The 27,378-nt window shown below is 39.2% G+C and overlaps 2 protein-coding genes across 3 annotated transcripts; both read left to right on the forward strand.

The window, feature by feature from the left end:
* Nucleotides 1-1,621: 1,621 nt before the first annotated feature.
* On the forward strand, nucleotides 1,622-6,497 carry gnrh2 (gonadotropin-releasing hormone 2; the record flags this gene model as incomplete). The annotated part of the gene is made up of 3 exons (XM_083906458.1): nucleotides 1,622-1,756; nucleotides 4,392-4,475; nucleotides 6,459-6,497. The coding sequence occupies 3 exons, from the start codon at nucleotides 1,622-1,624 to the stop codon at nucleotides 6,495-6,497; spliced, it is 258 nt and encodes an 85-aa protein (XP_083762584.1).
* A 1,049-nt stretch (nucleotides 6,498-7,546) lies between these two features.
* On the forward strand, nucleotides 7,547-26,356 carry zmat1 (zinc finger matrin-type 1; the record flags this gene model as incomplete). 2 transcript variants are annotated; one of them, XM_083906417.1, is made up of 7 exons in its annotated part: nucleotides 7,547-7,685; nucleotides 13,672-13,778; nucleotides 13,861-13,944; nucleotides 14,973-15,108; nucleotides 22,586-22,879; nucleotides 23,061-23,151; nucleotides 25,300-26,356. In XM_083906417.1, 7 exons carry the CDS (start codon nucleotides 7,547-7,549, stop codon nucleotides 26,255-26,257), a joined length of 1,809 nt encoding a protein of 602 aa, XP_083762543.1. In that variant the 3' UTR covers nucleotides 26,258-26,356. The 2 variants fall into 2 exon arrangements, with proteins under 2 accessions (XP_083762543.1, XP_083762544.1); XM_083906418.1 differs by lacking the exon at nucleotides 7,547-7,685 and adding an exon at nucleotides 8,027-8,069.
* Nucleotides 26,357-27,378: the final 1,022 nt, after the last annotated feature.

Here is a 27,378-nt window from a genome sequence, read left to right on the forward strand (position 1 = left end):
CACATTTGCTCTTGTCATGATTAGCTGTCTTTAAAAAGCGGCTCTTCATATAGAAACACTGCTTTATTTGAGTTTAAATCTCATGTTTCAATATTTTTGGGGAAAAGGAAATGACTCCACTTCTGGTCCTAACATTAGTTAAATCCATGCCATTTTCACTCAATGTTGTGATCTAAAACTTTTCAGACTAATTTAAATAATGATACGTCCACTAAAATGCTTTTAAACTCAGGTTACTTGTATTCAAATAATATTGACACTCATTTAGATTTTAGCCTAGAATTATCTAAATCTGCTAATATAATTTTAATCCTGCTCAGATCTGTGCCGCATGTGCACCCATGGTCTATGGACTCCTTATATCCTGGAGCTGTGTGTTTATAGGTCACATATTCAGGCTTTTAAAAATGCATATGTGTTGTTGAGTCAAAATGATGACTCATTTTATATCACATTTTTAGTAGTGATATAAAGTAGCAATAATTGTGCAGGTCATAAAATAGAGCATTTTCTTCTCTTTTTGTTAAAAACGAGCCAAGTGAGCTGTGATGTATTTCTAAATTTCACAAATTCAATCTGATTTGAAACATTTCAGAGTACTTTTTGCTCAGGTGTGTTTATATAGTTGTTTCATCAGATTGAACACTTAATAACAGAAGTAATGGGAACAGTGTTACAGAAGCACAATTACCTTCATGTTAACAGGCACATCTCACTTCAGTCATCAGAGCATGTGAATCTGAGATACATTTAATGGTTTTCAAATTGAAATAGCAATTTGAAACAACACAATTTGAAAATTGCAAAAACTGGAATTTGTGTTGGAAACAATTCATATGTTGAAAGTTCTTAACCTTGCATTAAACATGGTGAAATGTGTGTGATATGCAGGTATACACCATATACCCACTATAAAGGGCCAGACTTTCTGTATAAGCACGTAACAACATGCATTAATACACTGCTTTTTGACAGAACGATTACTTGCAATTTGTTTCTGCAAATAAAAGGGTGGGACATTGGTCAGTTTCATTAGAAAACTACTGTAGTTAAAACAAGAAATCTAGCCACTCAGTCCAAAGCCTGAGTGTTGCACTGCAAAGAAGCATCTGGCATAAAAATCGCTAACCAATCAAATATATGGCAAAAACAACAACACTTGGATATGCTGTGAAGATATACTCAATATACAGTATGAAATCATATAATCAGCACATTTTCAATCAATTCTATTAAAGTCTTTACATGTTGCTACACTTACAGTAGACCACACTTAACCACTGCACTGTAGTATTTCAATGGAATCTATGAAGAGATTTTCATTCATTCATAATCCACTTCCATGGAGTTCAGCCCTAGATGATACTAAAGCCCACATACTGGTCATTTGCCAATGCCCTGTTATGTTTCTATATTGAAATCAAGTTAACTTAAGAAAAACAACTTAGCACAAATCAAACTCAGAAAAATCAATGAGATATCTTTCGGAAATCTGCATCAAATTCTTTTCTGGAGCCACTGGGTTCACTTTGACAAGCACTGATTCTAAATATGTGTGAAAGTAAATGTTGATCCTAAAATCCTATAATAACGTCCGTCTTTACCAACAGGAATAAATATCATGTGTCTGTCTCGGTTGGTTGTGCTGCTGGGGCTGCTTCTGTGTGTCGGAGCTCAGCTGTCAAATGCTCAGCACTGGTCTCATGGTTGGTACCCGGGAGGAAAGAGGGAGCTGGACTATTTTGGGACATCAGAGGTCAGTGAGTGTGTACTTGTATTTGTTACTTTTTTGTGACCTTTACTGGAATTAAAACTGACCAGGTTGTGGAGGAAGAACCTGGTCTTAATATGGCAGAACCTCAATCTGAGGTTAAGTTATCCCTTAGGTTTAAGATTTGAATTGTTCAAATGAATAGAAGTGAGTGCAGTAGAATTGAAGTAGAATAGATGCGCAAACCTGTGTGTATGTGTCTCTTTGTAAGGACCAAAAACTGTATAAACCACAGCAGGGGTGTCCAAACTTTTTACAAAGAGGGCCAGATTTGGTAAGGTGAAAACGTGTGGGGGCCGACCATTCAGCCTGACATTCTTTGAACCAATAACATTAAATACAAATTATCTATTTTATTAAATTTTTATTGCAAATTACATCCTTAATTTTTTTTTAATTTTCAGGTTTTTACCAAAATAACTCTGCCTTTCATATTTGAAGACCACATAAAATGAAGAAAAAGTGAAGAAAAAATCTGCAAAGAAACACTTTAGCGAATATTAAACATATATCAGTTCATTTGAAACATTACATATTATTCACTATTAAATGTATTCACCTCAGAGGACTAAACAAATCATGTCTTCTGCATTAATGTGAAGTGTGATACTGAGATCTTGACTGCAGTATGTAGCTCAGTTCTGGCTCAGTGGTTTTAATGCAAAGATGTCACACAGGTGAGAGTCACTTAGGGCGCTTTCACACCTATAGTTCGATTGTTTTGGTCTGCACCGGACAGAAAATGTTACAAACAGACGTGGGTACGGTTTGCTTTCACGCATGCATGGACGAACCAAATGGCCGCGAAGACCATCGGCACCGGAACCAGATAACCCCCGATTTCCCCCTTTCAAAATGAAACACAATACGCAGGTCATATAGCCTGTCACAACTTCACATCAACATTACGTCGTGACCGGTGCTGCCAGGTCAACAGTCAATAATCAGAGCGTCAGAGAGTCACGACGAGAGACTGATTGTTGAAGTGGAGAAACATAAAATCATTTATGACACCAGATCAACAGTTCTTCCACGTCGGAGAATGAAAAGAAGCTGTGTTGTTGTTTCCTTTATACACACAGTCTATCGCGGGATCTCAAGAACTCACGTCCGTTCAAGATCATCGTGCGATCTTCCATGAATACCACTTGCTCCCAAGGCACCGCGGCGCTGCTGGGGATTGACACTGGGCAGAGGACGAAGCAGAACCGCACCGCTTACTTGGAGCGGCTGTAACGCGTCAAGTGGAAATCCGGCTGCGGGCCGGTGAAAATTTGAACATGGGCTGTAATTGGCCCACAGGCCGGACTTTGGGCATGCCTGCAGGGAGTGAGGACATGTGTTGCACCACACATGGCTACTAGATGATGCTCAAGCACAGAAACACTGACACCCACCCAAAAAAAAAAAAAAAAGTCAGGCAAAAAAATTAATTAATTGGCAAATTAATTGGCCATGGCTGCCTCTACAGACGCGTCTATTAAGCGGTACTTCAGAATCGGCTATAATAATAATCATGTACACGGTGTGGTGATACGTATTAAGACGCTGAAGAGACTGTGTCGGAATCTTGGTTTGTTCAGGAGGATAAACCATACAAACTTGGAGGAGGTGGCCGCATTCATACAAAATGAAATAGGAAAGGGGCAGATGCAGGGGTACTGATGGTTGCACCTGCGTGCGATCCAGAGAGGGTATGTTGTATCACAAGATACAATAAGGCAACTGATCAAGTTGCTTGATCCTGTCGGTGTGGAGCTCAGACAGACGCGGTGTCTGAGACGCAGACACTACCACACCAGAGGCCCAAACACACTTTGGCATATGGATTCCTGACAAGCTGAAGCCATATGGCATTGCCATTAATGGTTGCATTCGTTTTCATGTGATGGATCTTAATTTTTTTGCCAGACTTTTTAATTAATATGATCCTTAACTTCATTTGAATAATAATCAACTATAATGCCAGTTGTTTAAACAGTGGATGAACTGCTGACAGATGCTGAAGACTTTCAAACTGTTTGTCTCTTATGTTAAAAGAAAGAAAAGACATAAAAGCTATAATGAGCAGCATCTCCATGACAAAAGGATCTGCTCTCGCTCTCTCTCAGTGTGTGTGTACTTGTATTTATTACCTATTTATGACTTTTTCTGGCACCATTAATCCCTCAAAACCTGGTCCTAATTATAGACAAGACCTCGTTTCTGCAGAACTGGTTATATTTGAAGATTTGAATTTGTGGTGAGGTTAAAGGGTTTAGATATAAAATTATTCTTTTGAAGTTGTGGATAATGCTTTGTTCAGGCCCGTGTGTGTGTGTGTGTGTGTGTGTGTGTGTGTGTGTGTGTGTGTGTGTGTGTGTGTGTGTGTGTGTGTGAGAATTAGAGCTGGGTTTAGGTTGGAATAGGTTAAGGTTAGTAATTTAGTTCTGACAGTTGTAACAGTCAGGGTAAGTGAATGCAGTGTCCTTACTTAGATTGCTGTACAAGAATGTGTGTGCGTGTGTGTGTGTGTCAGGTTGAGAATTTCCTTTTGTAAATAGAGAAATGATTTAATTGTTTTCTCTCATATCTCCTCTTCTCTGCATATGCTCTCTCTCTCTCTCTCTCTCTCTCTCAGATTTCAGAGGAGATTAAGCTGTGTGAGGCCGGCGAATGCAGTTACTTGAGACCCCAGAGGAGGAGCATTCTCAAAAACATTATTGTAAGTAAACCCATCAGTGCACCTACTGTGGTGCAGGCTCTACTAATATATCATTTCCCACATTCTCACACACCTTTATATACCAGCAGCATAGGCATGAAATGTTTTTTGGGTGGGCCAGAGCAAAAGTGGGGAGACCATCTTGTTGTAGAATAAGTAAAAATAGAAACGGACAACGAACAAAGCTGTCTATTAAGGCTGTACACAATCTTCAGGCCAGCAGAACCAGCAATTCATGAGCTGTCCAATAGAACTGAAGCTGCAATGGCTGAAATAAATGCACAAGGGATACCGGACATGTGTGATATTGTGCATTCCTTACAGCCATTGCAGCTTCAGTACCATTAAACAACTCATGAATAACAGCAAATGTGCACACAGCTGCTTTGATGGTAGTTCATCAAATGCAGATAAATTGGCCAAACCAGCGTCAGCCTGACCAGGAGAGGACACCGACAACATGGAGCAAGTAGCCGAGTCCGCCAGGCGCCTTCTCGTGAGCTTATGTCTGAACTGAGCTGGGTCGGGGGATGGAGGCGCTGGGGTTGGCGGTGTATCTTCTTCCTCAACTCTTTTGAAGTAACGCATTAAGGAACTTTGTTTAGCCGTTGTAATAATAAACAATTTTTTTATTTTTTTTTATTTTCATTCACTGCTTTATTATTGGCGTTGATAAAGGGCCCCAAAATCTAAATTAGCATAGGGCCCCATTAAGGCTTGGGCCGGCCCTGGGCAAACAAACAAACTGACGCCCTTGCAACTACTAGTGTGTCTGTGACCCAGAACAACACCATTACTCTCCCCAGGTGTCTGACCACTTGTTTCAATGGTTCAGTTTTAATTAAACACAGAACAAGTTAATAAATCATGTTTATATTTATCTCTTTCGAATGTTTCATTTTTGTAATTGATTGTTTCTTTGGCTGGAGATGGCTGTGTGGGCCAGTGAGTCATATGGGTGACACTGATCAGGGACATCCTTTATAGCAAAGCATCACTTACAGTATCACAAAGATGGGCATTTTTCTATAAAGCACTAAATATAGTTTTTTTTGGGAAGCTGTCATGTTGGAGAGTAAGGAACTTCATAACAGCACCCTTTTTGATTGGAAGGGCACCCATAGGAAATAAAGTTGCAACGGTATCTTCCATCTTGCCACCACAGACACCCGTTTAAAAACAATCATTTTTTATATTTTGCTTTAGAGGCCACATATGAATGGAAGATTTCATATGTGGCCTCTAAAGCAAGTGGAGTCATGTCTTCACTTTTTATTCCACGCTTAGACGAGTGTTTTCGGGAGGAAATCTGCGCGTGCATACGGTGACGCAAAAGTGTGGGGAATTGGATTGGGTATGCATGCCAGGCGGCTAGGTGGTGCTGTGATACACTATCACACAACACTGCCATGTCTGAGTGCATGCATACAGTAGAATCTTCCTTCTTCTCATATCTGTGCCGTGACAACCAAAACATATCCTGTACACTCCTACAAGTTTATTGGTGCTGCCAGAGCAGCTTGAAGGTCCGATGCATGGAAATAATCTGACGTGTTTGTTTATTTCCCTGTACTGGCGCATGTACTGTATGTGACGTAAATGCCTACGGGACATGAGCAGATCTGAGCAGTTTTGCGTCTTGGCAGTGTAGACTGAAACGCTATGGCGGAGTATATTGAAGTTTTCCACTCTGGAGGGTGATTTCAGATTTTTGCATTTTTCAGTCCCAAAAAACGAAAGGCACTTTTTATAAAATATTTTGTTCTTTTTACCCGCAAGCATCCTCGTGTAAACGGGGCCTGAATGTGATAGAAAATGCAGTGCACATAGATGTGTTGATTGAATGGGTGAATGGCAAAACTGTAGAGTAATGTATAAAGAGTGGTCATAAAGACTAGAAAAGCACTTTATAATTACAAAACCATCTTTGTACTTGTTATACACCTTCATCATATACCTTCCTAACCTTCTATCTTTCCACAGCTGGACGCCTTAGCCAGAGAGCTCCAGAGAAGGAAGTGACAGTTTTCCACCTTCCACTGCTTTTCTACCTAGTGATGCTCCTCAGTGTCAGTGTCCTGATGGTGTCGACATAGGTTTAATCCTCTGAACGTGTCTGTTATGTTGTAAGCAAATTTGTTTTTTGTGTTGTTGAAATTACAATGTCCCAGAATAAAGTATCTATTTTGATATTCACATCTTTTAGTTTTTTTCTGTGTCCACTGTCTACGGCAGAGACATTATGAAGAGTATAATGTGGAATAAAATAAAGTGTTGAGTACTTAAAATCCAAACCAAAACCTTATCATTGCTAGATGCACTTTGCTAGATGTGAAACCAGGATTGGATTTTGACACCTAATTCAGCCTCATTGCACTGGCTCCCATAATTATTTAGACATTGATTTTAAGATTTCTCTTACAATTTGACTTTTGAAGTTTGTAATGGCTTTATCTGACTTCTTGGTCACATAAGAACTTTTATCTATTCATGAGGTCAGAGTCCAGACTGAAGACCAGAGGTCAGAGAGCTCTTCTAGCACCAACTGAGGAAATCAGATCAGCAGAATCACTGACCTCTGTTAAAGCTATCATTACATTGTATTTATTTATTTATTTATTTATTTATTTATTCAGTCATTCATTGTTTTGGTTTTATTTATTATTTTGGTCTAATTTGTATCTATTGCCCTGTTGTCTATATTATAACATTTGTATGCTACTGTTTTTGTTTTGTGGTTGTTGTAGGCTGTTGTAAGTGAAACATTTTAACATGTTGGAAACAATTCATATGTTGAAAGATAATCTATCATTATATTATATGATATCATATTATAATGATTGTGCTGTTGTTGTAAGTAGTGTGTTTTGCTACTTGTGTATCCTGATGTGTCGAAAATGAACCCTCTGTTATGACATTAATATTGTATTTACTTGTACAATGAGGTATATGACCAAAAGGATTTGGTTTCAGGGTTATTGATAAATATTATTGGGGAGGAAGCGCCATTCATCAAACCCAACTCAAACAGCAGGCGTCAGCACGCACGTCACACTAGCAAGAGAGAAAAAATGGACTACGTGAGTGTCTGTGCTCCGCTGCTTGCGGAGTCAGACACTCAAAATAACACCAGTAGTGCCCCTAATGCGGCTTCTGTGATAGATACTGACAAAGTAATAAACACTAAAATAGATCATTCCCAGGGTGAAGGTGAGTTTTGTCTAGAATATGAAAATTCAGCCACACGGCGTTCTTTCTGCCGAGCCAACCGTAGTACATTAGCTAACTGGCTAGCCAGCTCAGCGATCGAGTTAGCTAGCTCCTTAACTTAATACTCTAATGTCGGCTGTTCGGCGCTAGCTAAAAGTTGAGTTACCCAACGTTTAAACCAGCATGGTCGTTGAACCACATAAAGTCCGAACTTCGTTTGTCTTCACATGCCTCTAAGGGTGGTTGTCCGGTTGCTATTTGGCTAGCGACCCATACGGCCGTACGGCCCGTCGAGGTTTGCTGGTTGGATAGCTAATAGGATCCTGCAGAGACAACATGGCAAACAGCTTATTATCCAATTGTATTTTTGTAGTGTGTGACTAGGTACGTCAATGGCAGTACATGCTTACTAAGATAACAGTGACGCAGTTGGAACAATTAACTGCACTACCTACCAACACTGTAGCAAGTGCGAAAGTTGAATAGCAGTCACTTGCTAATTTGTAGCATTCGTTCCATTAACCGCTAAAGTTAAATGTAACTTAATGTAGCTAAAGTTAAATGGCTAATGACTGGAGTTCAGACTAATTAGCTCTGAGAGTAAAGGCCCTCACAACTTCCCAACCCTGTTGTCTTTCATTGAAATAATAATTTGGGCAAATGCTTAGTCGCCCCACATATCACAGTAGGAGAATAAAAATGCAATCAGACCAGATTGTGAATAGACAAACGATTATCCCCACTGTCAGACTCTACATAGTCTGGGATACAGAATCTACAATGTCTGTAATCTCGTTAACTTCTACTGTGATTATCGTTTGGTAAGTACAATGTTTGACATGTATACGTCAGGCAGATACAATCACTGTGTATGTGTAGTTTCGCTCTCCCCGTATTTGCTTATATTTACGTAAACAGGAGGATTGTTGTATATAAGAGTGGAATTATTCAGTTGATTGCATTGCAGAAATACGTTTTGAAAGTCAAGCACATCACATGGGGGACTAGGGCTGAACAATTTTGTGGAAAAATTCATATAATTGCTATCATTTGCCGTCCAGTTTTTGTTTTTATATCAACTTCATCGCAACAATTAGTGAAATAGTAAAAATCTAGAGGTGAAGTTGCATATTGCAACAAACTGAATGGGGAGTCATTGGAAGAACCTCCATCATGTAATAGACTCAAAATCATAAGACTGGGGGAAAATAAGAATTATTCGCATTTCACGCTGTTGGATCGTAACCAGGCTTTAAGCAGAGTCTCAAAATGGAAAAAGAATTTAACAGCATTTAAACTAAAACAGGCTGCTCATCAGCTGATCAAATATTTTAGACCAGAGCCTTAAAAAGTCAAAAGCAGAACTAAAAACTCCGTTAACTGCTAACCTTAACCCTCCTTAACCTGTAACCCTACCCTTGTGATGCCAGTAACATTGGAAGAAACAGGATTGTCAAGGTGTTTTTGTCCGTCTTCGGCAGCGACGGCACATTGTGAGAGGCAGCTCAACAGTCCTGCCACATTCAAAGACAGACATCCTCAGGCAATGGTTGTTGTTTCAAACTGTTTCATATTGAATTCAATAAATTGCCTTTAAAGCTGTATTTGCACTTAAACGCTTTAGTTACGACTCACCAGCGTAAAATGCCAAGACTTGTCAATTTTCTCCCGGGCTTAAGATTTTGATTGTATAAAGGGCTTTTTATAAGTTAATCGAAAACAAACTGTTCCGAATTTAGCTGTGATAATAAATAAATAACATGTTTATATATATATATATATATATGTTCATGTGTGTGTGTGTGTATATATATACATATATGTATATGTATATGTATGCATAAATATATGTGTGTATATATATATATATATATGTGTGTGTATATATATGCAAAATTTTGGGCACCCCTGTGCTGATTGAGAAGTGAAATAAAGTTTATATGATTTACAGAAAGGGTGCGAGAATTATTTAAACCAAATTAGGCATGTGCATAAGTTCAAGCAAAGAAAAGTTTTGTGCATCCTCCTTTTGCAGAAATCACAGCCTCTAAACGCTTCCTATAGCTTCCAATTAGAGTATGGATTCTGGCGGAGGGTATTTTGGACCATTCTTCTTTACAAAACATCTCCAGTTCAGTCAGGTTTGATGGTTTCCGAGCATGGACAGTCTGCTTTAAATCACACCACAAATGTTCAATAATATTCAGGTCTGGGGACTTTAGATGGCCATTCCAGAACGTTGTATTTGTTCAGCAGCATGTGTCTGCAAATCTAACATGTTAGAGATACATATTATTATCAAGTCGAGAGAAGCAACCAAAGAGCACAATTGTCTGCCTGGGCTGATCAGTGTTTAGGGTCGTTGTCTTGTTGAAAGATCAAGCTCTGGCGCGCTTCAACTTTGTCACTGATTCCTGGACATTGTTCTCCAGAATCTGCTGATATTGAGTGGAATCCGTGCGACCCCAACCTTAACAAGATTCCCAGTCTCTGCACTGGCCACTAGAGCTGCAACTAACGATTATTTTCGTAATCGATCAATCTGTCGATTATTTTCTCGATGAATCGATGAATCAGTTGGTCCATAAAATGGCTGAAAATGTAAAAAAAAACATTGATCAGTGTTTGTCAAAGCTAGAAATGACCATGTTCTTGAATGTCTTGTTTTGTCCACAAACCAAAATGATTCAGTTTTAATGATTTCTTTGTTATGTGCAAAGACGAAGAAAATATTCACATTTAAGAAGCTGAAACAATCAGAAATGTTGTTTTAATCATGAAAAAAGCTTCAAATCGATTATCAAAATAGTTGGCGATTAATTTAGTAATCGATTAATAATCGATTCATCGATTAATCATTTCAGCTCTACTGGCCACACAGCCCCACAGCATGATGGAACCACCACCAAATTTTACTGTAGGTAGCAAGTGTTTTTCTTGGAATTCTGTGTTCTTTTTCCGCCATGCATAACGCCCCTTGTTTTGCCCAAATAACTCTATTTTAGTTTCATCAGTCCACACCTTATTCCAAAATGAAGCTGGCTTGTCCAAATGTGCTTTAGCATACCTCAAGGGACTGTTTGTGGTCGGTGCAGAACAAAAAGGCTTTTTCTGCATTGCTCTTCCATACAGCATCTCCCTGTGTAAATTGTGCTGAATAGTTGAACGATGCACAGTGACACCATCTTTAGCAAGATGATGTTCTAGGTCTTTGGAGCTGGTCTGTGGGTTGACTGTGACTGTTCTGGGCCTTAACTAGAGCTGTGCCTGAGGTCTCCACATTCCTCACAATGTTCCTCACAGTTGAAACTGAGAGCTTAAATCTCTGAGATAGCTTTCTGTATCCTTCCCCTAAACCATGATTTTGAACAATCATTGTTTTCAGGTCATTTGAGAGTTGTTTTGAGGCTCCCATGTTGCCAATATTCAGAGAAGATGCAAAGAGGAGAAACACTTACAATTGGCCTCCTTAAATACTCTTTCTCATGATTGGATTCACCTGTGTATGGAGGTCAAGGGTCACTGAGGTTACCAAACCAATTTTGAGTTCCAATAATTAGTGCTAAAGGTATTGAAATCAATAAAATGACAAGGGTGCCTACATTTATGCACATCCCTAATTTTGTTTCAATAATTATTGCAGACATTCTGTAAATCATATAAACTGTATTTCACTTCTCAAATATCACCGTGTTTGTCTCCTATGATATATTTAACTTTATGTTAACTTTGACATTTCTTATCCAAACAACGAATGATTTATAAAAGAAAATCATGAACATTTACAGGGGTGCCCACACTTTTGCATACCACTGTATATAGTACTGTATATATGTATAACATTTTGCAATGTTAAACATTTTTAAAAATTTTCCTCTAAAACTTATTTTCCAGTATTTTCCAGCCCTAATTGGAACATGAGAAATTTTAATTCAAGTTCAAATTGCAGCTTGAAACAGTTGCATATGCTTTAGAAATGCAATAAATTAATGTTGGAAGCAATTCATATCTTAAAGATCTCATCCATGCATTAGAATATAGGTTGGTTAATAATTTGAATGTTGATTTATGATGATCCTGCTGAAAATGTTTCATCCTGTTTTTACACAGAGAATATAGTGCACATTATGAAATGATTAAAAAAAGAAAAAATATATTGAAAATCAAATTGTAAGTTCAACCCCAATTAATGTCAGTTATTTTTTCATTTTAATTTTTTAAATTCTCAATGTGAGAAAACCATTGCAATTTAGATACTGAATATTTGAATATATTAATATTTTAAGAAAATAGACCTCAAACATAGATTTTTTGTTGTTGATGATGATTGTGATTATGTAATTGAATAGTGGATTGTTCAGCTTAAATTGAAAATTAAAGCTTATAGTGATTATGTTCTATGATTAAAACAGCATACCACACATCAAACCATGAGTATTGTCACGCTGGCATGTCAGAATCCGTAAATATACCATATTGTTGCACGATATTGCAACATTTAGTCTGTGCTAAATAACTGTTAAAAGTGAATATGAGCAACAACAAATATTTTCATCATTGATAAATCTTTTTTAATGGATTAGTTGTTTGGTTCATAAAATGTAATAAAAAGTTGAAAAATGTTGGTCAGTATTTCTCAAACCTGGAAATGATGATGTTCTCAAATTTCTTGTTTTGTCCTCAAACCTAAATGATTCTGTTTGAATGATTTCTTTGTTTTATGGAGCAAAGAAACCAGAAAATATTCACATTTTAAGGAGCCAGAAAATCTAAATATGGTTTTAATTATGAAAGAAGGAAGTTGCATTTTTGCAAGTACTGCCATGTTTTTTGTAACATTATTAACATTACTTCATCCATTTTCTCTGTTTCTTCTTGATGCTTAAGAATGTTAAACTGAATGTAGAATATGGACAGAGAGCTCTGCCCATTTCCATTGATTTGAACGTTTCTGAAAAAAATTGGTCCCTTACTGATGAGGCTGAACAATTCATTGTTTTCAAATTCAAATTGAAACAAAAATTGAATATTCTGTTATATTCAGCGTTGGTAAACAATTATGGATATTTAGCACCATTGTCTGCTTTTTATGGATAAATCTTCTTTCGGCTGCAGCGAATCAACCTCCTTAGGGTTAGCCTAACTCTAACCCTAACCCTACATTTTATGGATAAATCAACCAGGTAAAACAATCATGAAAACAATTGTTAGTTGCAGCTCTTGTCCTAACCTACAAACACAGGCTATGTTTATGCTCAAAAAATGTAGCATTTACTTGTCTCAAAAGTAATCTGTTGTAATCAAATGTGGATCAACAGTCAGTGTCTTGAGTTTACCCTTTGTAGAGTTCTGTTTGTTTATTTAGACCTAATACAGGTTTACATTATATAAAAGTCTATGGAAGTAAATGGTTCACTTGGTAAAAATGTATGTCACCCAGGTATTTGATGAAATTAATGTCAGTTCTTCTGGCCAAAATACTGCAATTTACTTTTCATTGTTATATAATTGTAAATATCAGTTTTCTATGTCTGTATAACACACTGAGGTCGCTTTACCTTTCATTTTGGTGAGAAACAAATGATGTTTGTTTTATGCATCACAGATGGGACATTTTTAAGTGGAAAAACAAGAATCGTAAATAAGATCATTATAAATCATGAGGTTGTGGAATGATTGGAAAGATGCAGGCTCCCCCAGGTGGCTCCTCAATATAAATCACTTGGACTGTATGTTAGCGATCTACACAGCATTTTCACTTACTTATTACTTATTATCACTATCACTGGAAACAACACTCGCTCTCTGACCATAACTTATCGCTGGTTACAACACTCGCTGTCTGACCCAGGCGTGCTGGCAGGGTGTATTTTGTAGGCACTGAGCTGCCTTGGTGAAAGTCTGTGCTCTCCGAATGCTTTTTGAGTTTGTTATTTGTTTGTCACACTTTATGAAACTATTAGTAACAGTGAACTCTTGTACACAGGAGACACAGATGAAGATGAGCTACTTCAAAGCCTCCTCGCTGACACTTACTGCCATGTGTGTGACATTGTGCTGAAATTCAAATCTCAGCGATTGGCCCACTATGAGGTGTGTACCACTTCTCAAACACTAATCACTGAACTCTTGTCCAGTTTATAGTATTGTTTTTTTATATACCCACCATATGCAGGGAAAGAGACATGCTCAGAAGGTCAAGGTTTACCTGCAGACTAAGAGAGCAGAGAAGACCAAAAGAGTGTCTACAGGAGTCCAGGTTAGTGCTCATATTTAGATTATATCTGATTTGAATATATTGATCTATAAGCAATGTAAAATGTACAAATGCAAGTACATTAAAACATTTTGGTGTCAAAAAATTGGTTCATGTAAAAATTCTTGTCCTTAAAAAGTCTAAATTTATTAAAAATGTCCACATTTTTTTGTTATTTTTTTCCTTCAAGTTTGATTGGATCATTTCAAAGACCTTTATAGAGTAGTAAAAAGGCATACTCGCCAGAAAAACACATTTTAGCCACTTTCCAAAGTGGTTTGTGTCGTTGAACTAAATCTAAATGAAGGATTTTAAACGCAGATTTAAAGGTGAATTATGTAATAAATCTAAAGCAACTGGCCATAAAATCCTCCTAATATGTCACAGAGACTCAGGAATAATGTTCATATCACAAACTGAACTCACCAACAACAACAGAACAGCCAAAATATTTGCATAAAAAAAATATTTTGCAGACTGCAAATCATGTTTATGTTTTGAAATCATGTGTTGGCATGTGGCGCCACCTACCGCCGTCTACCAATCATTGCAGTCAGTAGAGTCTCAGCTGCCGAGCAACCACAGGTTGCCAGTTACGTCAGAAAACGAAACCTAAAAGTCCTTGGTATTTTGAATTTGAATGTAGTAACCGTTTTTGGCCACATTCTTACATATGGCACTTTTAAAAAAATAACCCATTCTCTGTGGGACCCTAATTAATGTTACTGGTACAGCCTGTGTTTGTTCTACTGTATATTCTGTGAAAAAGGTATATTACAACATGTTTATTCAAGACAGACTTGAACATTACGTGCATATGTTGTATCAGTTAGTTAATAAGACCAACTTTCAGTCGCATCAATACAATCCAAATGCCTATGATTACAGAATTTGACAGACACAAACACATCACAGCGAGTTGTGGGAGCTGACAGTTCTATTTTTTATTTTCATTTTTTAATACTAATTTCCTTTCCTACATTCATCTGTCTCCTGATCATTTTGTCTTGTGTTTGTCCTGTTTATTGCAGAGGACCATGACCACCGATAAAAGCCGTTTCTGTGAGCTGTGTAATATGGTGTTTTCTTCACACATGGTGTCAAAATCACACTACGAAGGCAAAGTCCATGCAAAGAATCTGCGTAAACAAGGTTTCCAACCCCCAGGTAAGTGCAGGTACACATGAAAACAAGTTCAGTAGAATCCTCTTAGTTTCCAATACGTTTTTCATCCATTTATGGGAGCACTGAAACATGATTTTTGCAGAAGAGAGTGGGAAAATTTAAATGGCACCCTTACGTTTTCATGTAAACAGCTAATACGCTACTTACAGTTAACAATGATGTCATAATCCCACCTTGCTCTATTTTTGGTGTATTGCTGTAACAGTGCCACGCAAACATTCTTGCAATGATGCCGTGTTTTATGATAAACAAGGCCAAAGCAAAATATAATATCGGGACATTTCTGTTTCTATGTTGATAAGGCCTAACAGTGAATTTTGTATGATTCAGTTGTTGGATGAAGTTGTTGGGGGACATTACCCTGTATCAAGTGAGGCACCATCAAGTGGGGCTTTTTGTATCAGTTATTGGCTATCAAGAAACAACACTCAGAGAGAACAGACCCCACACGGATCATGGCCAAAATTTTATCACTTGTTCCTGGTCCCAATGAGGTCAATAATAACATTAACATTAAAAATATTAATATAAGGGGGGCGCTGTTGAGCTGGCGATGGAGTAGGACGTGTTTGTTTGAGCTCCCGTCGAACTTCTTTTTTATTTTAAGTTAATAAGCGCGCAGTACATTAAAACATCGACTAATCTGCTCTGAAATCATTTCCGAAGCTGAGAAACAGCAGCAGAGCGAATGGCGACGAATCCGAAGCTGAAAAAATTTCAATATACTGGAGCAGCGAACACGAGGCCCAACACCGCCGGGAGCTACACTGCTACTAGCACCGCGGCAAGACCATCTCCACCACATCTACGGTCAGCTAACGTTAAACCAGAGATGGACGCCAAGTCCCTGAAGTCGGAGATTCTTCTCTCGCTGAAAACAGAAATTTCGGCGGTGATAAAATCAGAAATGAAAAACGCACTTGCCGACGACTTCGACTTCCTTAAAAATGAGCTGCAGGCATTAAAAGCAGAAGTTAAAAATAGCACGGCGGCGATTCACTCGGAGATCGACCAAGTGAAAACCACAGTCCGAGACATGGAGACCGGATTGTCAGCATGGTCAGACGAGGTGGTGACTTTGCAGACCACGGTGAACACCCTAAAGACGGAGGTGGCGGAGCTCCGAGACAAGTGCGAGGACATGGAGGGAAGAGCGCGGCGGTGTAACATCAGAATACTTGGGCTGCCTGAGACGCCAGGATCAAGCTCAACGTCATCGGTCTCAAAGCTGCTGCGAGAGGCGCTGCAGCTGAACAAGGATGTGCTCATTGATCGCTCACACAGGAGTCTGGCTCCAAGAAAACCCGGCGGGAAACCACGAGCGATAATAGCCAAACTTCACTATTTCCAAGACTGTGTTGAGGTACTGAACCGGGCGCGCACCCGTGCTCCACTTCGGTACAACGGAGAGTCAGTTGCTATCTTCCCGGATTATACTACAAGAGTCGCCAAAGCCAGAGCCGCGTTCACCGAGGTCAGAAAGCTGCTCCACAACCGCAAAAACGTCCGGTTTGGCATACTGTTCCCAGCCCGTCTCCGTGTCACACACAACGGGGAAGAAAAGGAATTCACCGACGCAGAAAAAGCGATGACCTACGTGAGGAACCACATCATCCCCGCCGAGGAGCCAGATGTTGTAATACTACAATAACAATGCGCTGAATTGGTTTTCATGAAGCGTTCGATGGGAGCCTGAACAGTTGGCTCTATAGAGTTCCCCAACACAAACACATATGTGTGGATTTGTTCTTGAGGGGTACCATGTTCGCCTTGTTTCTCTAGGCACTAGGTGGGGTGGGGGAGGGTGGGATTATACCAGACTTGTTTACTTCTTGGATTTATTTTATGTATGTCTTTCTTCCTTTCTATTGGCTCAGCCAGATGTAAATTTCAAGTGCACTAAATCTCTTACTCAGTAGGTTATGACTGATCCTAATTCTACTAGAGGGCTGGATGGACTCTCATCAGTGAACTTAGTGAGTTGGAACGTGAAGTCACTTAACCATCCAATTAAGAGAAAAAAGGTATTTACACACTTAAAACAACTTAAGACCGATATTGTGTTTCTTCAGGAGACGCATTTGCGCACAACGGACCTGTTCCGAATAAAAAGAGGATGGTCAGGACAAGTTTATCATTCTAATTTCCACACAAAGACTAGGGGGGCAGCCATCCTCATTGATAAAAATATACCATTTACAATGACTAATGTCGATTCTGATTCTGCAGGGCGCTACATTATTGTGACAGGGCAACTTTTTTCATTTCCGGTCATCCTGGCCAATATTTATGCACCAAACTGGGACAATCCAGAATTCTTTTCAAATTTTTTTTCTCGTCTACCAAACATGACATCACACCATCTTATCCTTGGTGGTGATATAAATTGTGTACTTTCCCCTACCTTAGATCGCAGTTCCTCCAAAAAGACGTCCTTGTCTAAATCAGCACAAGCAATCCAGCTTTTTCTTAAAACATATGGTGTAGTGGATGTATGGCGATTTCGTAATCCCACTGCTAGAGCATACTCCTTTTTCTCCCCAGTGCATAAGAGCTATTCTCGCATAGATACTTTTTTCCTGGATAAAAGACTTCTATCTTCTGTAACTAAATGTGATTATGATGCCATAGTCATTTCAGATCATGGTCCGCTAACCACGAAAATCAGCATTCCTAACACACAAAATAGTTACCGCCCTTGGAGACTCAATCCCCTTCTCTTATCAGAAGAGTCTTTTACCAACTTCATTTCATCTGAAATACAATTTTTTCTTGAAATTAATCAAACGCCAGGAATGTCATATTTAACTATATGGGAATCTTTAAAAGCTTATCTACGAGGCCAAATCATTTCTTATTGTGCAAATAAGAAGAAAACAAATACAGTACGCCTTAAAGAACTAACAGATCAAATCCTGGAACTAGATATGTTATATAGCCATCAACCATCTCCTGACATAGTGAAAAAACGTCTGTCTTTGCAGACCGAATTTGATATCCTATCAACGCAACAGGCAGAATATCTCCTCTCCAAATCTAGACATGGATGCTATGAACATGGGGTTAAAAATTGGACGTATTCTCGCACATCAGTTACGACAAAGAACTGCCAATCAGACTATACCTGCAATCAATGATGAACAAGGTTCAAAGTGTACAGATGGCCTCAAAATTAACTCCTGTTTTCAAAATTTCTATCAAGTATTATACACATCAGAATGTCCAACTGCACCCTCAGTGTTCGAGGATTTTTTAAGATCCCTACATGTTCCATCCGTAGACCCAAACATGGCTGATTCATTGGAGAAAGACTTCTCGGCCCTGGAAATAATATCTGCAATCAGATCTATGCAAAGCGGCAAGTCCCCAGGGCCGGACGGATATCCGACAGATTTCTTCAAAAAATTCTCAGGCCAACTTGCACCTTTACTATTGTCAGTTTTTGAAGAATCACTTTCACTTAAGACGTTACTTCTGACCATGCGCCAAGCAGTAATCTCTGTAATTCTCAAAAAAGGAAAAAATCCTCTAGAGTGCAATTCATTCCGCCCAATTTCTCTCCTTAACACGGATGCAAAAATCCTTGCTAAGGTTCTGGCACGCCGACTAGAAGGGGTTCTTCCTTCCATTATATCGCCTGACCAAACAGGCTTTATTAAGAACCGTTACTCTTTTTTCAATGTCAGACGCCTTTTTAACATCCTTTATAGCCCCTCTCCACCTGGTGTGCCAGAGGTCGTCCTCTCACTTGATGCTGAAAAGGCGTTCGACCGGGTGGAGTGGGGCTACCTTTTCAGCACACTGGAGAGGTTTGGATTTGGCAATAAATTCATATCATGGATCAGACTTTTATATACTTCCCCGGTGGCTGCTGTTCGTACTAATAATAATTTGTCCCCTTTCTTCGAGCTTAAACGTGGTACAAGACAGGGATGCCCCATGTCACCGCTTCTTTTTGCGGTTGCAATGGAACCACTAGCTTTAGCTCTGAGGCAAAATACTGATATCAGAGGAATTCACCGAGCAGGGGAGGAGCACAAGGTCTCGCTTTACGCGGACGACATGCTACTATATATATCACAACCCCTTTTGAGTCTTCCTAAGCTAATGGTCTTACTAAAAGAATTTGGCAAACTATCCGGCTACAGGGTCAATGTTCAAAAAAGTGAGCTGATGCCTGTTGGCACTAGTAATGATGAGACATCCTTAAATTCACTCCCCTTTAAAATTAGCCCCAAAAAATTCAAATACCTCGGCATATGGATTACAGATAAACATAAAGATCTTTATGCTGTTAACTATCAGCCCCTGTTATCAAACTTAAATCAGGATATCGAACGATGGGATCCCCTGCCTCTATCTCTGGGTGGAAGAATTAATACAGTAAAAATGAATATACTGCCCAAGTTTTTATATATATTTCAGTGTCTTCCCATCTTCTTAACTAAATCTTTTTTTACAAAATTAAATAATCAGATATCAAGTTTCATTTGGAATAAAAAACCGCCCCGGATAAAAAGAAGTGTACTTCAGAGACCTCGCTCAATGGGAGGAATGGCACTCCCTAATTTCTTGTATTACTATTGGGCGGTTAACATTCGAGTACTGTTATATTGGATGGATAACGATAATGATAACACTGACATTGAATGGCTAAATCTGGAGGGGGCATCTGTAAATTCCACATCTTTAAAAGCCTTATTGTGTTCTAAGTTGCCATTCACACAGCCCATTTCTAACTTTACCTCTAACCCTGTTGTTTTGCACTCAATCAAGATCTGGAACCAATTCAGAAGATCCTTTGCACTTACAGATCTTTCTCAGACTGCCCCAATTACACTGAATCATATGTTTGTCCCATCATTAATAGATGGGGTCTTTGATATGTGGTCCAGAAGAGGTATGGTATCACTGTCTGATCTGTATATTGACGGCAGCTTTGCCTCCTTTGAACAGTTGGTACAAAAATATCACATTCCCAAATCACATTTTTATCGATATCTGCAACTTCGGAATTTTGTATTCTCAAACTTTATATGTTCTCCCTTACGTCCTCCAGCTGGCCTGTTGGATTCAATTTTTGATTGTAAACTAGTCAGAAAACGAACTATTAGCACAATATACGAAATACTATATTCTCATAACTTGATGCCTTTGGACCTCCTCAAAAATAAATGGGAGACGGACTTAAATGAGCAAATCACAGACGACATTTGGCACAAAATAATACAGGGAATTTTTTCATCTTCCATCTGTCTTAGACATGCTGTCATTCAGTTTAAAATTGTACATCGTCTGCACTGGTCTAAAGTAAAACTCTCTAAGATCAATGCTGATATAGACCCCACTTGTGATAGATGCGGGCGAGATCCAGCCACTCTCCTACACATGTTTTGGACATGTCCAAAGCTTGGCACTTTCTGGCAGCGCATCTTTGAGACCTTTTCTAAGATCTTTGCGAAAAGGCTGGCACCGTCTCCATTTATTGCACTTTTTGGTGTAACTCGGATAGACTCCCATCTAGAGACGTGGGAAAGAATTATGGTGGCTTTCTGCTCTCTCCTAGCTAGGAGACTGATATTATTGAAATGGAAAGATCCAGCACCTCCAACATACAGTCATTGGGTCCGGGAAATCATGTCCCATATCAAGTTGGAGAAGATCAGATACACAATCAGGGGGTCTACTAGAAAATTTTATAACATATGGCAGCCTTTCTTAATGTTTATTGAAGATATGGAAGCAGACAATATAGTACTGTAATCCTCTGTTGTTGTCCTCAGTCATCTTTATTATTGTATCTCTTTTTTGTTAAAGTTACTGTTTGTTTGTTTTTTGTTATCTGGCTATATGAGTTCTGTATATTGAACTATGTATTTCACACTGTGTACTTTGTATGTCTGGTATTTGTGGGTGATTGGGCGATGGGTTTTACGATTTGTTTGTTTTTTCTTCCTGTGTGTTCTGTTGAACTTATGTTAAATTGTAAGCTATAACTTGTAAAACTAAATAAAAATACCTTGATCAAAAAATATTAATATAATATGAATGACATTACTTCATTAAGTTCCTCAAGGCACCACCCTTCAAAATAAGAGAAAAGATTTACTGATTCAGTCTCATGAATTCAGCCGATTACCAGTTTAGATTATGTATAATAATTAACTCAACAATTGATAAATCACAATTCAATTGAAGGATTGAAGTTCTGCGGGGAAGAAGTAGGCGACAATCCCACAATATTAATCAGAGCAGAATGTTTGTTTGTTAAATAGCTGTGTTTTTTTACATGCTCCCAGTGGTGAAGAGGCAACACTCTCCTGCGAGTAGCAGCCGGAGTAGTTCTCTTTTTATATTGTGATGTAATGTTTTTCTCATACCACCCAGCACCAGAAACTAAATACACTGAACAAAAATATAAATGCAACACTTTTGTTTTTGCTCCACTTTTTCATGAGCTGAACTCTAAAACAACTAAACGATCTAAAACATTTTCTATATAGACAAAATCACCATTTCTCTCAAATATTGTTCACAAATCTGTCTAAATCTGTGTTAGTGAGCACTTCTCCTTTGCTGAGATCCATCCCACCTCTCAGGTGTGGCATATCAAGATGCTGATTAGACAGCATGAATAATGCACAGGAGTGCCTTAGGCTGGCCACAATAAAAGGCCACTTTGAAATGTTAAATTTTATCTTTATTGGGGGGGTCAGAGAACCAGTCAGTATCTGGTGTGACCATTTGCCTCACGCAGTACAACACATCTCCTTTCGCAAAGAGTTGATCGCGTTGTTGATTGTGTCCTGTGGAATGTTGGTCCACTCCTCTTCAATGGCCGTGCGAAGTTGCTGGATATTGGCAGGAACTGGAACATGCTGCCGTATACGCCGATCCAGAGCCATGTAAGAAATGGGATGTTTTCAGCTTCCAGGAATTGTGTACAAGGAGAAGTGCAGACAGATTTGTGAACAAATGGTGATTTTAGAAAATGTTTTAGATCTTTGAATTCAGCTCATGAAAAATGGGAGCAAAAGTGTTGCATTTATATTTTTGTTCAGTGTATATTCACGTGTGCATGAATAAATATATAAAGAAAAGAAAAGAGAAAAAGATTTTGTTTGTCGTTTTGTTGAGACAAACGGCCACAAACAAGCTGCTGGATGTCCTCCGTTGTTGTCCGATGTGTTATTGTCTGTTGTGTAACATTCACTGTCACCTACCAAGTAAAAGGTACTGTTCTCAGTCTAAATACAAGTAGACCGAGGGCTTTACCATTCCAAACCGGACCATACTATACCATGATGGAAATACGGCTTTTGTTTTTGAACAAATGGATTATGTGGTCTCCTGCAGAGATGCATGTTCATTTTTAATAAGCTCATTCTCTACAAAATGTTGTATGTTTTCAATAGCTCTAACACAAATGAGACTAAATGTCTTTCATTTCTAACTCAAGTCATTAACAGGAACACTGAGGTGTCTACTTTACCAAGGCCTACTCAGGACCCTCATAAATCTCTCCAGAGCTTAGCAACAGAGGGGGGTGTGCAGCATCATGTGGACCTTGGAGCCACCACAACCACCTCCAGCACAGAGGTTGATCTGAAGGACCCAAATAAGTACTGTGCTCTGTGCACTGCCTCCTTCAACAATCCTCAAATGGCTTTGCAGCACTACAACGGACGCAAACACCAGAGGAACCAGAGCAGACAGGAGCTGATGAGACAGCTGGGAGATGATGTCCAACAAGGTACAGGCTCCTGCCTTCCTGCAACAGTAGAGTGATTGTGATTATGCATGCATTTTAAAGTGATAGTTCATACTGTGACATACTGTCACATAGCTCCCTGTGGATGCACCCAAACTTGCAGAAGTAATGAGAATTCTCTTTGAGTGTGAATCAGAGGCTAAAAACTCTCTGTTGTCTGCAGCCAACCACCTGATGTGTCAGATGTGTAGTTTGGAGTTCAACTCTGTGGAAATGTACCAGGCACACGTTCAGGGAAGCAAGCATCAAATAAGGTAAGATCCAGAAGACTCAAAAACAGTAGGACTGCAAAAACTAAATGATTATGAATTGATTTCTAAAAGAATTGCCAACTATTTTGTAAATCGATTAATTGGTTGGTTTTAACATTTAACATTAAACAGAATCCTGTTGGTTTGGACAAAAACAAGAAATTTGAAAACATGATATTCCAGGTTTTTATTTGATGCACCAATCCACTTTTTTTCACTTCAGATCCGATACCTGAATTTGGATATCTGCCGATACCGATACTATTCCAATATGGATGCTGTTTGCTTTTATATTATTATTATTGATTTTATATAAGGCTTTAATAAACTCTTTTATACAGGCAAGTATGATATGTACGACTTTACAGACCCCTGGCGATTGTTTTTTCATTTTTAAAAACAGTGACAAATCTAGTGAATTTATGTCATAAATCTAAATACTACGAGAACACAGAATTCTGCTGCACGAGTGAGATCCATCTAACTTTATTTACTCACACACATGCACACAAGCGCTGTGTGGGCCGAGCAGCGCACACACAAAATCACAGACACACACACACACACACACACATAAACGGAGTCCTAAAAAACTGTCTCCATGTGGACAGCCCCTTAATCATTGATTTAATTATTTGGCTTTTTTTCCACTTGAAATATTGGCGAGTAACAATTATTTTTGCCGGCCAAATTCACGTGACAACGGCCCAAACCCGTAAACCCTGACTTGGAGGAGTGTGATTTTCAATCTTTTTATGCCGCTGTCAGTACTGTTCTCCTCAGTGAGCAGGCGTTTTAAAAAGGTGATGGCTGGGATTACGTTGGCTGCAGGAGGTTGCTGAGCTGATGTTCTTAAATTCTGGTCAATAATGCTCGCCTGCTGGCTGGCTGTAAACTGTGGGGTTTCCCGAACGGAGGCGTGCATCAGTACTCCACGCCTCATTGCGGCGTGCCTCCGTTCGAGAGGTCCGTTCCACTTTTTGCAGCCAGCTAGCAGAGCAGTCAGGGATTCACCTGTGGAGACATTTCAGCAAACAACATTAAAGCACAGACGGATCGGATCGGTAATCTCTACAGTTGGATTTTTACGTCTGTATCAGAACCTGATACTGGATTGGATCGGCCCCATCTCTATTTTATGTATCCTTTATTTAGCCAGGAAGGTCCCATTGAGATACAAGATCTCTTCTTCCAGGGAGTCCTGGTCAAGATGGCAGCACAGATAATACAAATAGTTACAGAAAACATTATTTCAGATACAAAACTCAAAACAGAGTATACAGCTAAAGGGAAGTAGTTAAAGTACAGTAAAGAGACAACCAACCTACAGATTCATACAAAATACAATGGTGAGTGCGTGAACCAGCATTTGTTACAAAGCCTATTGCAGCATAATATACAGAGTCCAGTTTCTGAAGCTGCATGCATGTAAATTAAAATCACCATAATCTAACACAGCTAAAAATGAACACTGTACAATTCGCTTTATTGTCTCTAAGGGAAAACATTTCTTAGAAGCAAGAAGGTTTGATCAACACTTTTCAATATTGTATGGACATTTTATTGACCAAACACCTAATCAATCAATCAAGAAAATGTTGTTAGTGTGGTTGTATATGGTGATGATACATAGTCAGTGTTGAATGTGTGGTCTCCCCCTGTTCCAAGAACCACCTTGAGAAAAGGAGGCTCACTCTCACTAAAAAACATGGCTTTTGTTTCGATTTACCACAGTGACACAAATTCACCAAATGAGGCAGCAGTATACCAGCAGCTCCTGTGTCCCTGTGAGCTCAATACACTGATTTATTCTATGGACTTTGATACAGGAGAGTGAGTGATTACAAACTCTCTTATTGGAAAAGGATGTCTCATGGTAAGATAAGGAGGCAAAATAGTCTCAAGACATATAGACATAGTCATAGACATGCAGGCATAGATTTTTTGTGGCTAAAACTGTTCTCGATTGTCTCTCCGCTGGCAGTCATGTTCTCAGCAAGAATGAGTGTCCGTGTCTGGTTCTCAGTGCAGGGGGCGAGCACAGTGCAGTCAGACTGACTATTTTCAGTACCTCATACAACCTCAGGCCTTTGTGTGATTTAAAGTTGAATAAACTAAATGAACTAACTATGACTTAATTCCTCCTCACAGAAAGAAGAAGGTCATTGACCTGTGCAAATCCCAACAAAAAGTCTACAGCACATTTGCAGATGAACTGGCAGATTATGTCCAGGTTCAGAAAGCTCGTGGAATTACTCCCAATACCACTCAGGTCCTCCTTCAGGGTGACACTGTCAACAAGGAGGAGGAGGAGGAGGAGGAGGATGAAGGTGAACAGTGGGTACAACAAGTATTAAATAATACTCCTACCCCTGACCCTCTCCATCTCTCTGACCCTGATTGTTTCTATCCAGCTAAAGAGTGGCATCCTTCATATCATCCTTACAACTGGGATTATAGCTGCTCTCCACCAGTCCTCCCTGGACCTGGCTCACCTCAGTTCACCAGTCGGCCCACGAGTGGAAGGAAGCGCAGAAGGCAGTCAAGCTCCTCCTCCTCGTATACTACCTCATCATCATCATACTCCTCCTCTTCCTCTTCCAGCAGTAGCCCAAGTGAGGGTGCTGACAGTGAATACAAGCGGAGGGAATGTAAGAGGATCAGAAGATCCAAGAAGGAGCGAGGCAGGAGGACGAGAGATAAAGATTCAAAAGAAGAGGAGAAGAGGAGGAGCAAAAAGCAGAGGAAAGAACAAGAAAACGAGGAGAGAGCAGTGGCAAAACGTGGGGAATTGGTAGAGTCAGAGCAGGAGCGGAGGAGAAGACAAAAGGAACATGGCAAGAGGCAGAAAAACAAAAAATCTCAGGAAGTTGAATTTGAGGAGGGAGGAGATAAAGCTATGCACAATCCAAAGCCGGAAGACAGTGTGGACAGTAGAAAATACAATGACGTGCATATTCAGACTGAAATGAACGTTGAGCAGCAGGAGGGTGGGCAGGACGAGGCCACTAAAGCCAAATACAGGAAAGAGAAGAAGAAAGTGAAAGAGAAAGTAGACACAAGGTCTGAGGAGGAGAAACTGTGGGACGACTCCATCCTGGGCTGTTAACACGAGTGTGCTTCCTCTGAACTGCTGACACATGGAGATCATCAACATGACTGTCAACACTCAAAAAGTTTTAAGTCAAAGCATTATGTGTTTGATAACAGTAAACAAAGCAGTGTTGAACATCTGCTACAAACTAGAAATGAGGGTGATTCTTATTTTTTAAATTTAACACAATTATAATAGCTTTATTTTTTCTTCACATTGACACTTATCTCAGCCACAGTTGTGGACTGTAATCATATTTAAGATCTACTTTTTTCTTTATGTTTTAGAGTCATCAGTGAAGTCACTTCACTTCTTAACACTGAAATATTACATTTGATTGTGTATGTAAGCTCCTGGCAAGGGTGTACTAGGTTGTGATCCCTTAAGTAGCCTGTGGTTGGCGCTGTTGAGCTTAATTCAGAGCATCAAGCAATTAAAGTGTCATGTCTTTTGTGGCCAGGGGCCTCATGTACAAAGGTTGCTTAAGCACAAAAACGTGGCATACGTCCTTTTGTATGTATTAGGGATGCACCGATTAACCGGCCGATCAGTCAGAATATTCCGATTTAAATAAGCCGATCAAAATGCACCCGCATCGGCATCAGCACATGTAGTAGAGTGTAGGGCTGGGCGGTATACCAGTTCACACCGAATACTGTTTTTTTTTTCAGTTATGATATGAATTTTTAATATACCGACATGCCGATGTATTTGATTACACAACATCCGCGCAGCCGCGACGCTGCTGTCTGCTTAGCGAGTGAACGCTCTGCATGTAAACGTTTCATTAATGTTTATATATTTGTTTCAATCACTGAACGAAGCCTGTCATATTTGGGACAAGAGTCGGGATCTTAAATCACTTGCACAAAACTTTTGATCAGCACTCAGCATTTGTTTGTTTGTCATTTAAACCAGTGTGAGCAGAGAGCGCGAGGCATTGTTGTCACGGGGCGGGAGAGAGAGAGAGAGAGAGGTCTGCGCTCTTGGTCATTAGTTCATTTACTTATTTATGTGTAGGTATTATGTTGTGAAATATGTCTAAACTTAAATAAACTACACATACAGGTAGTGATTCATTTTTGTATTTTTAGTTGGATATTGGATGTGAACTGATTGTATTTCTATGTTAAAAT

This window comes from Microchirus variegatus (genome assembly GCF_963457635.1).
Source record: "Microchirus variegatus genome assembly, chromosome: 19".
In the NCBI taxonomy this organism is placed as follows: Eukaryota; Metazoa; Chordata; class Actinopteri; order Pleuronectiformes; family Soleidae; genus Microchirus; species Microchirus variegatus.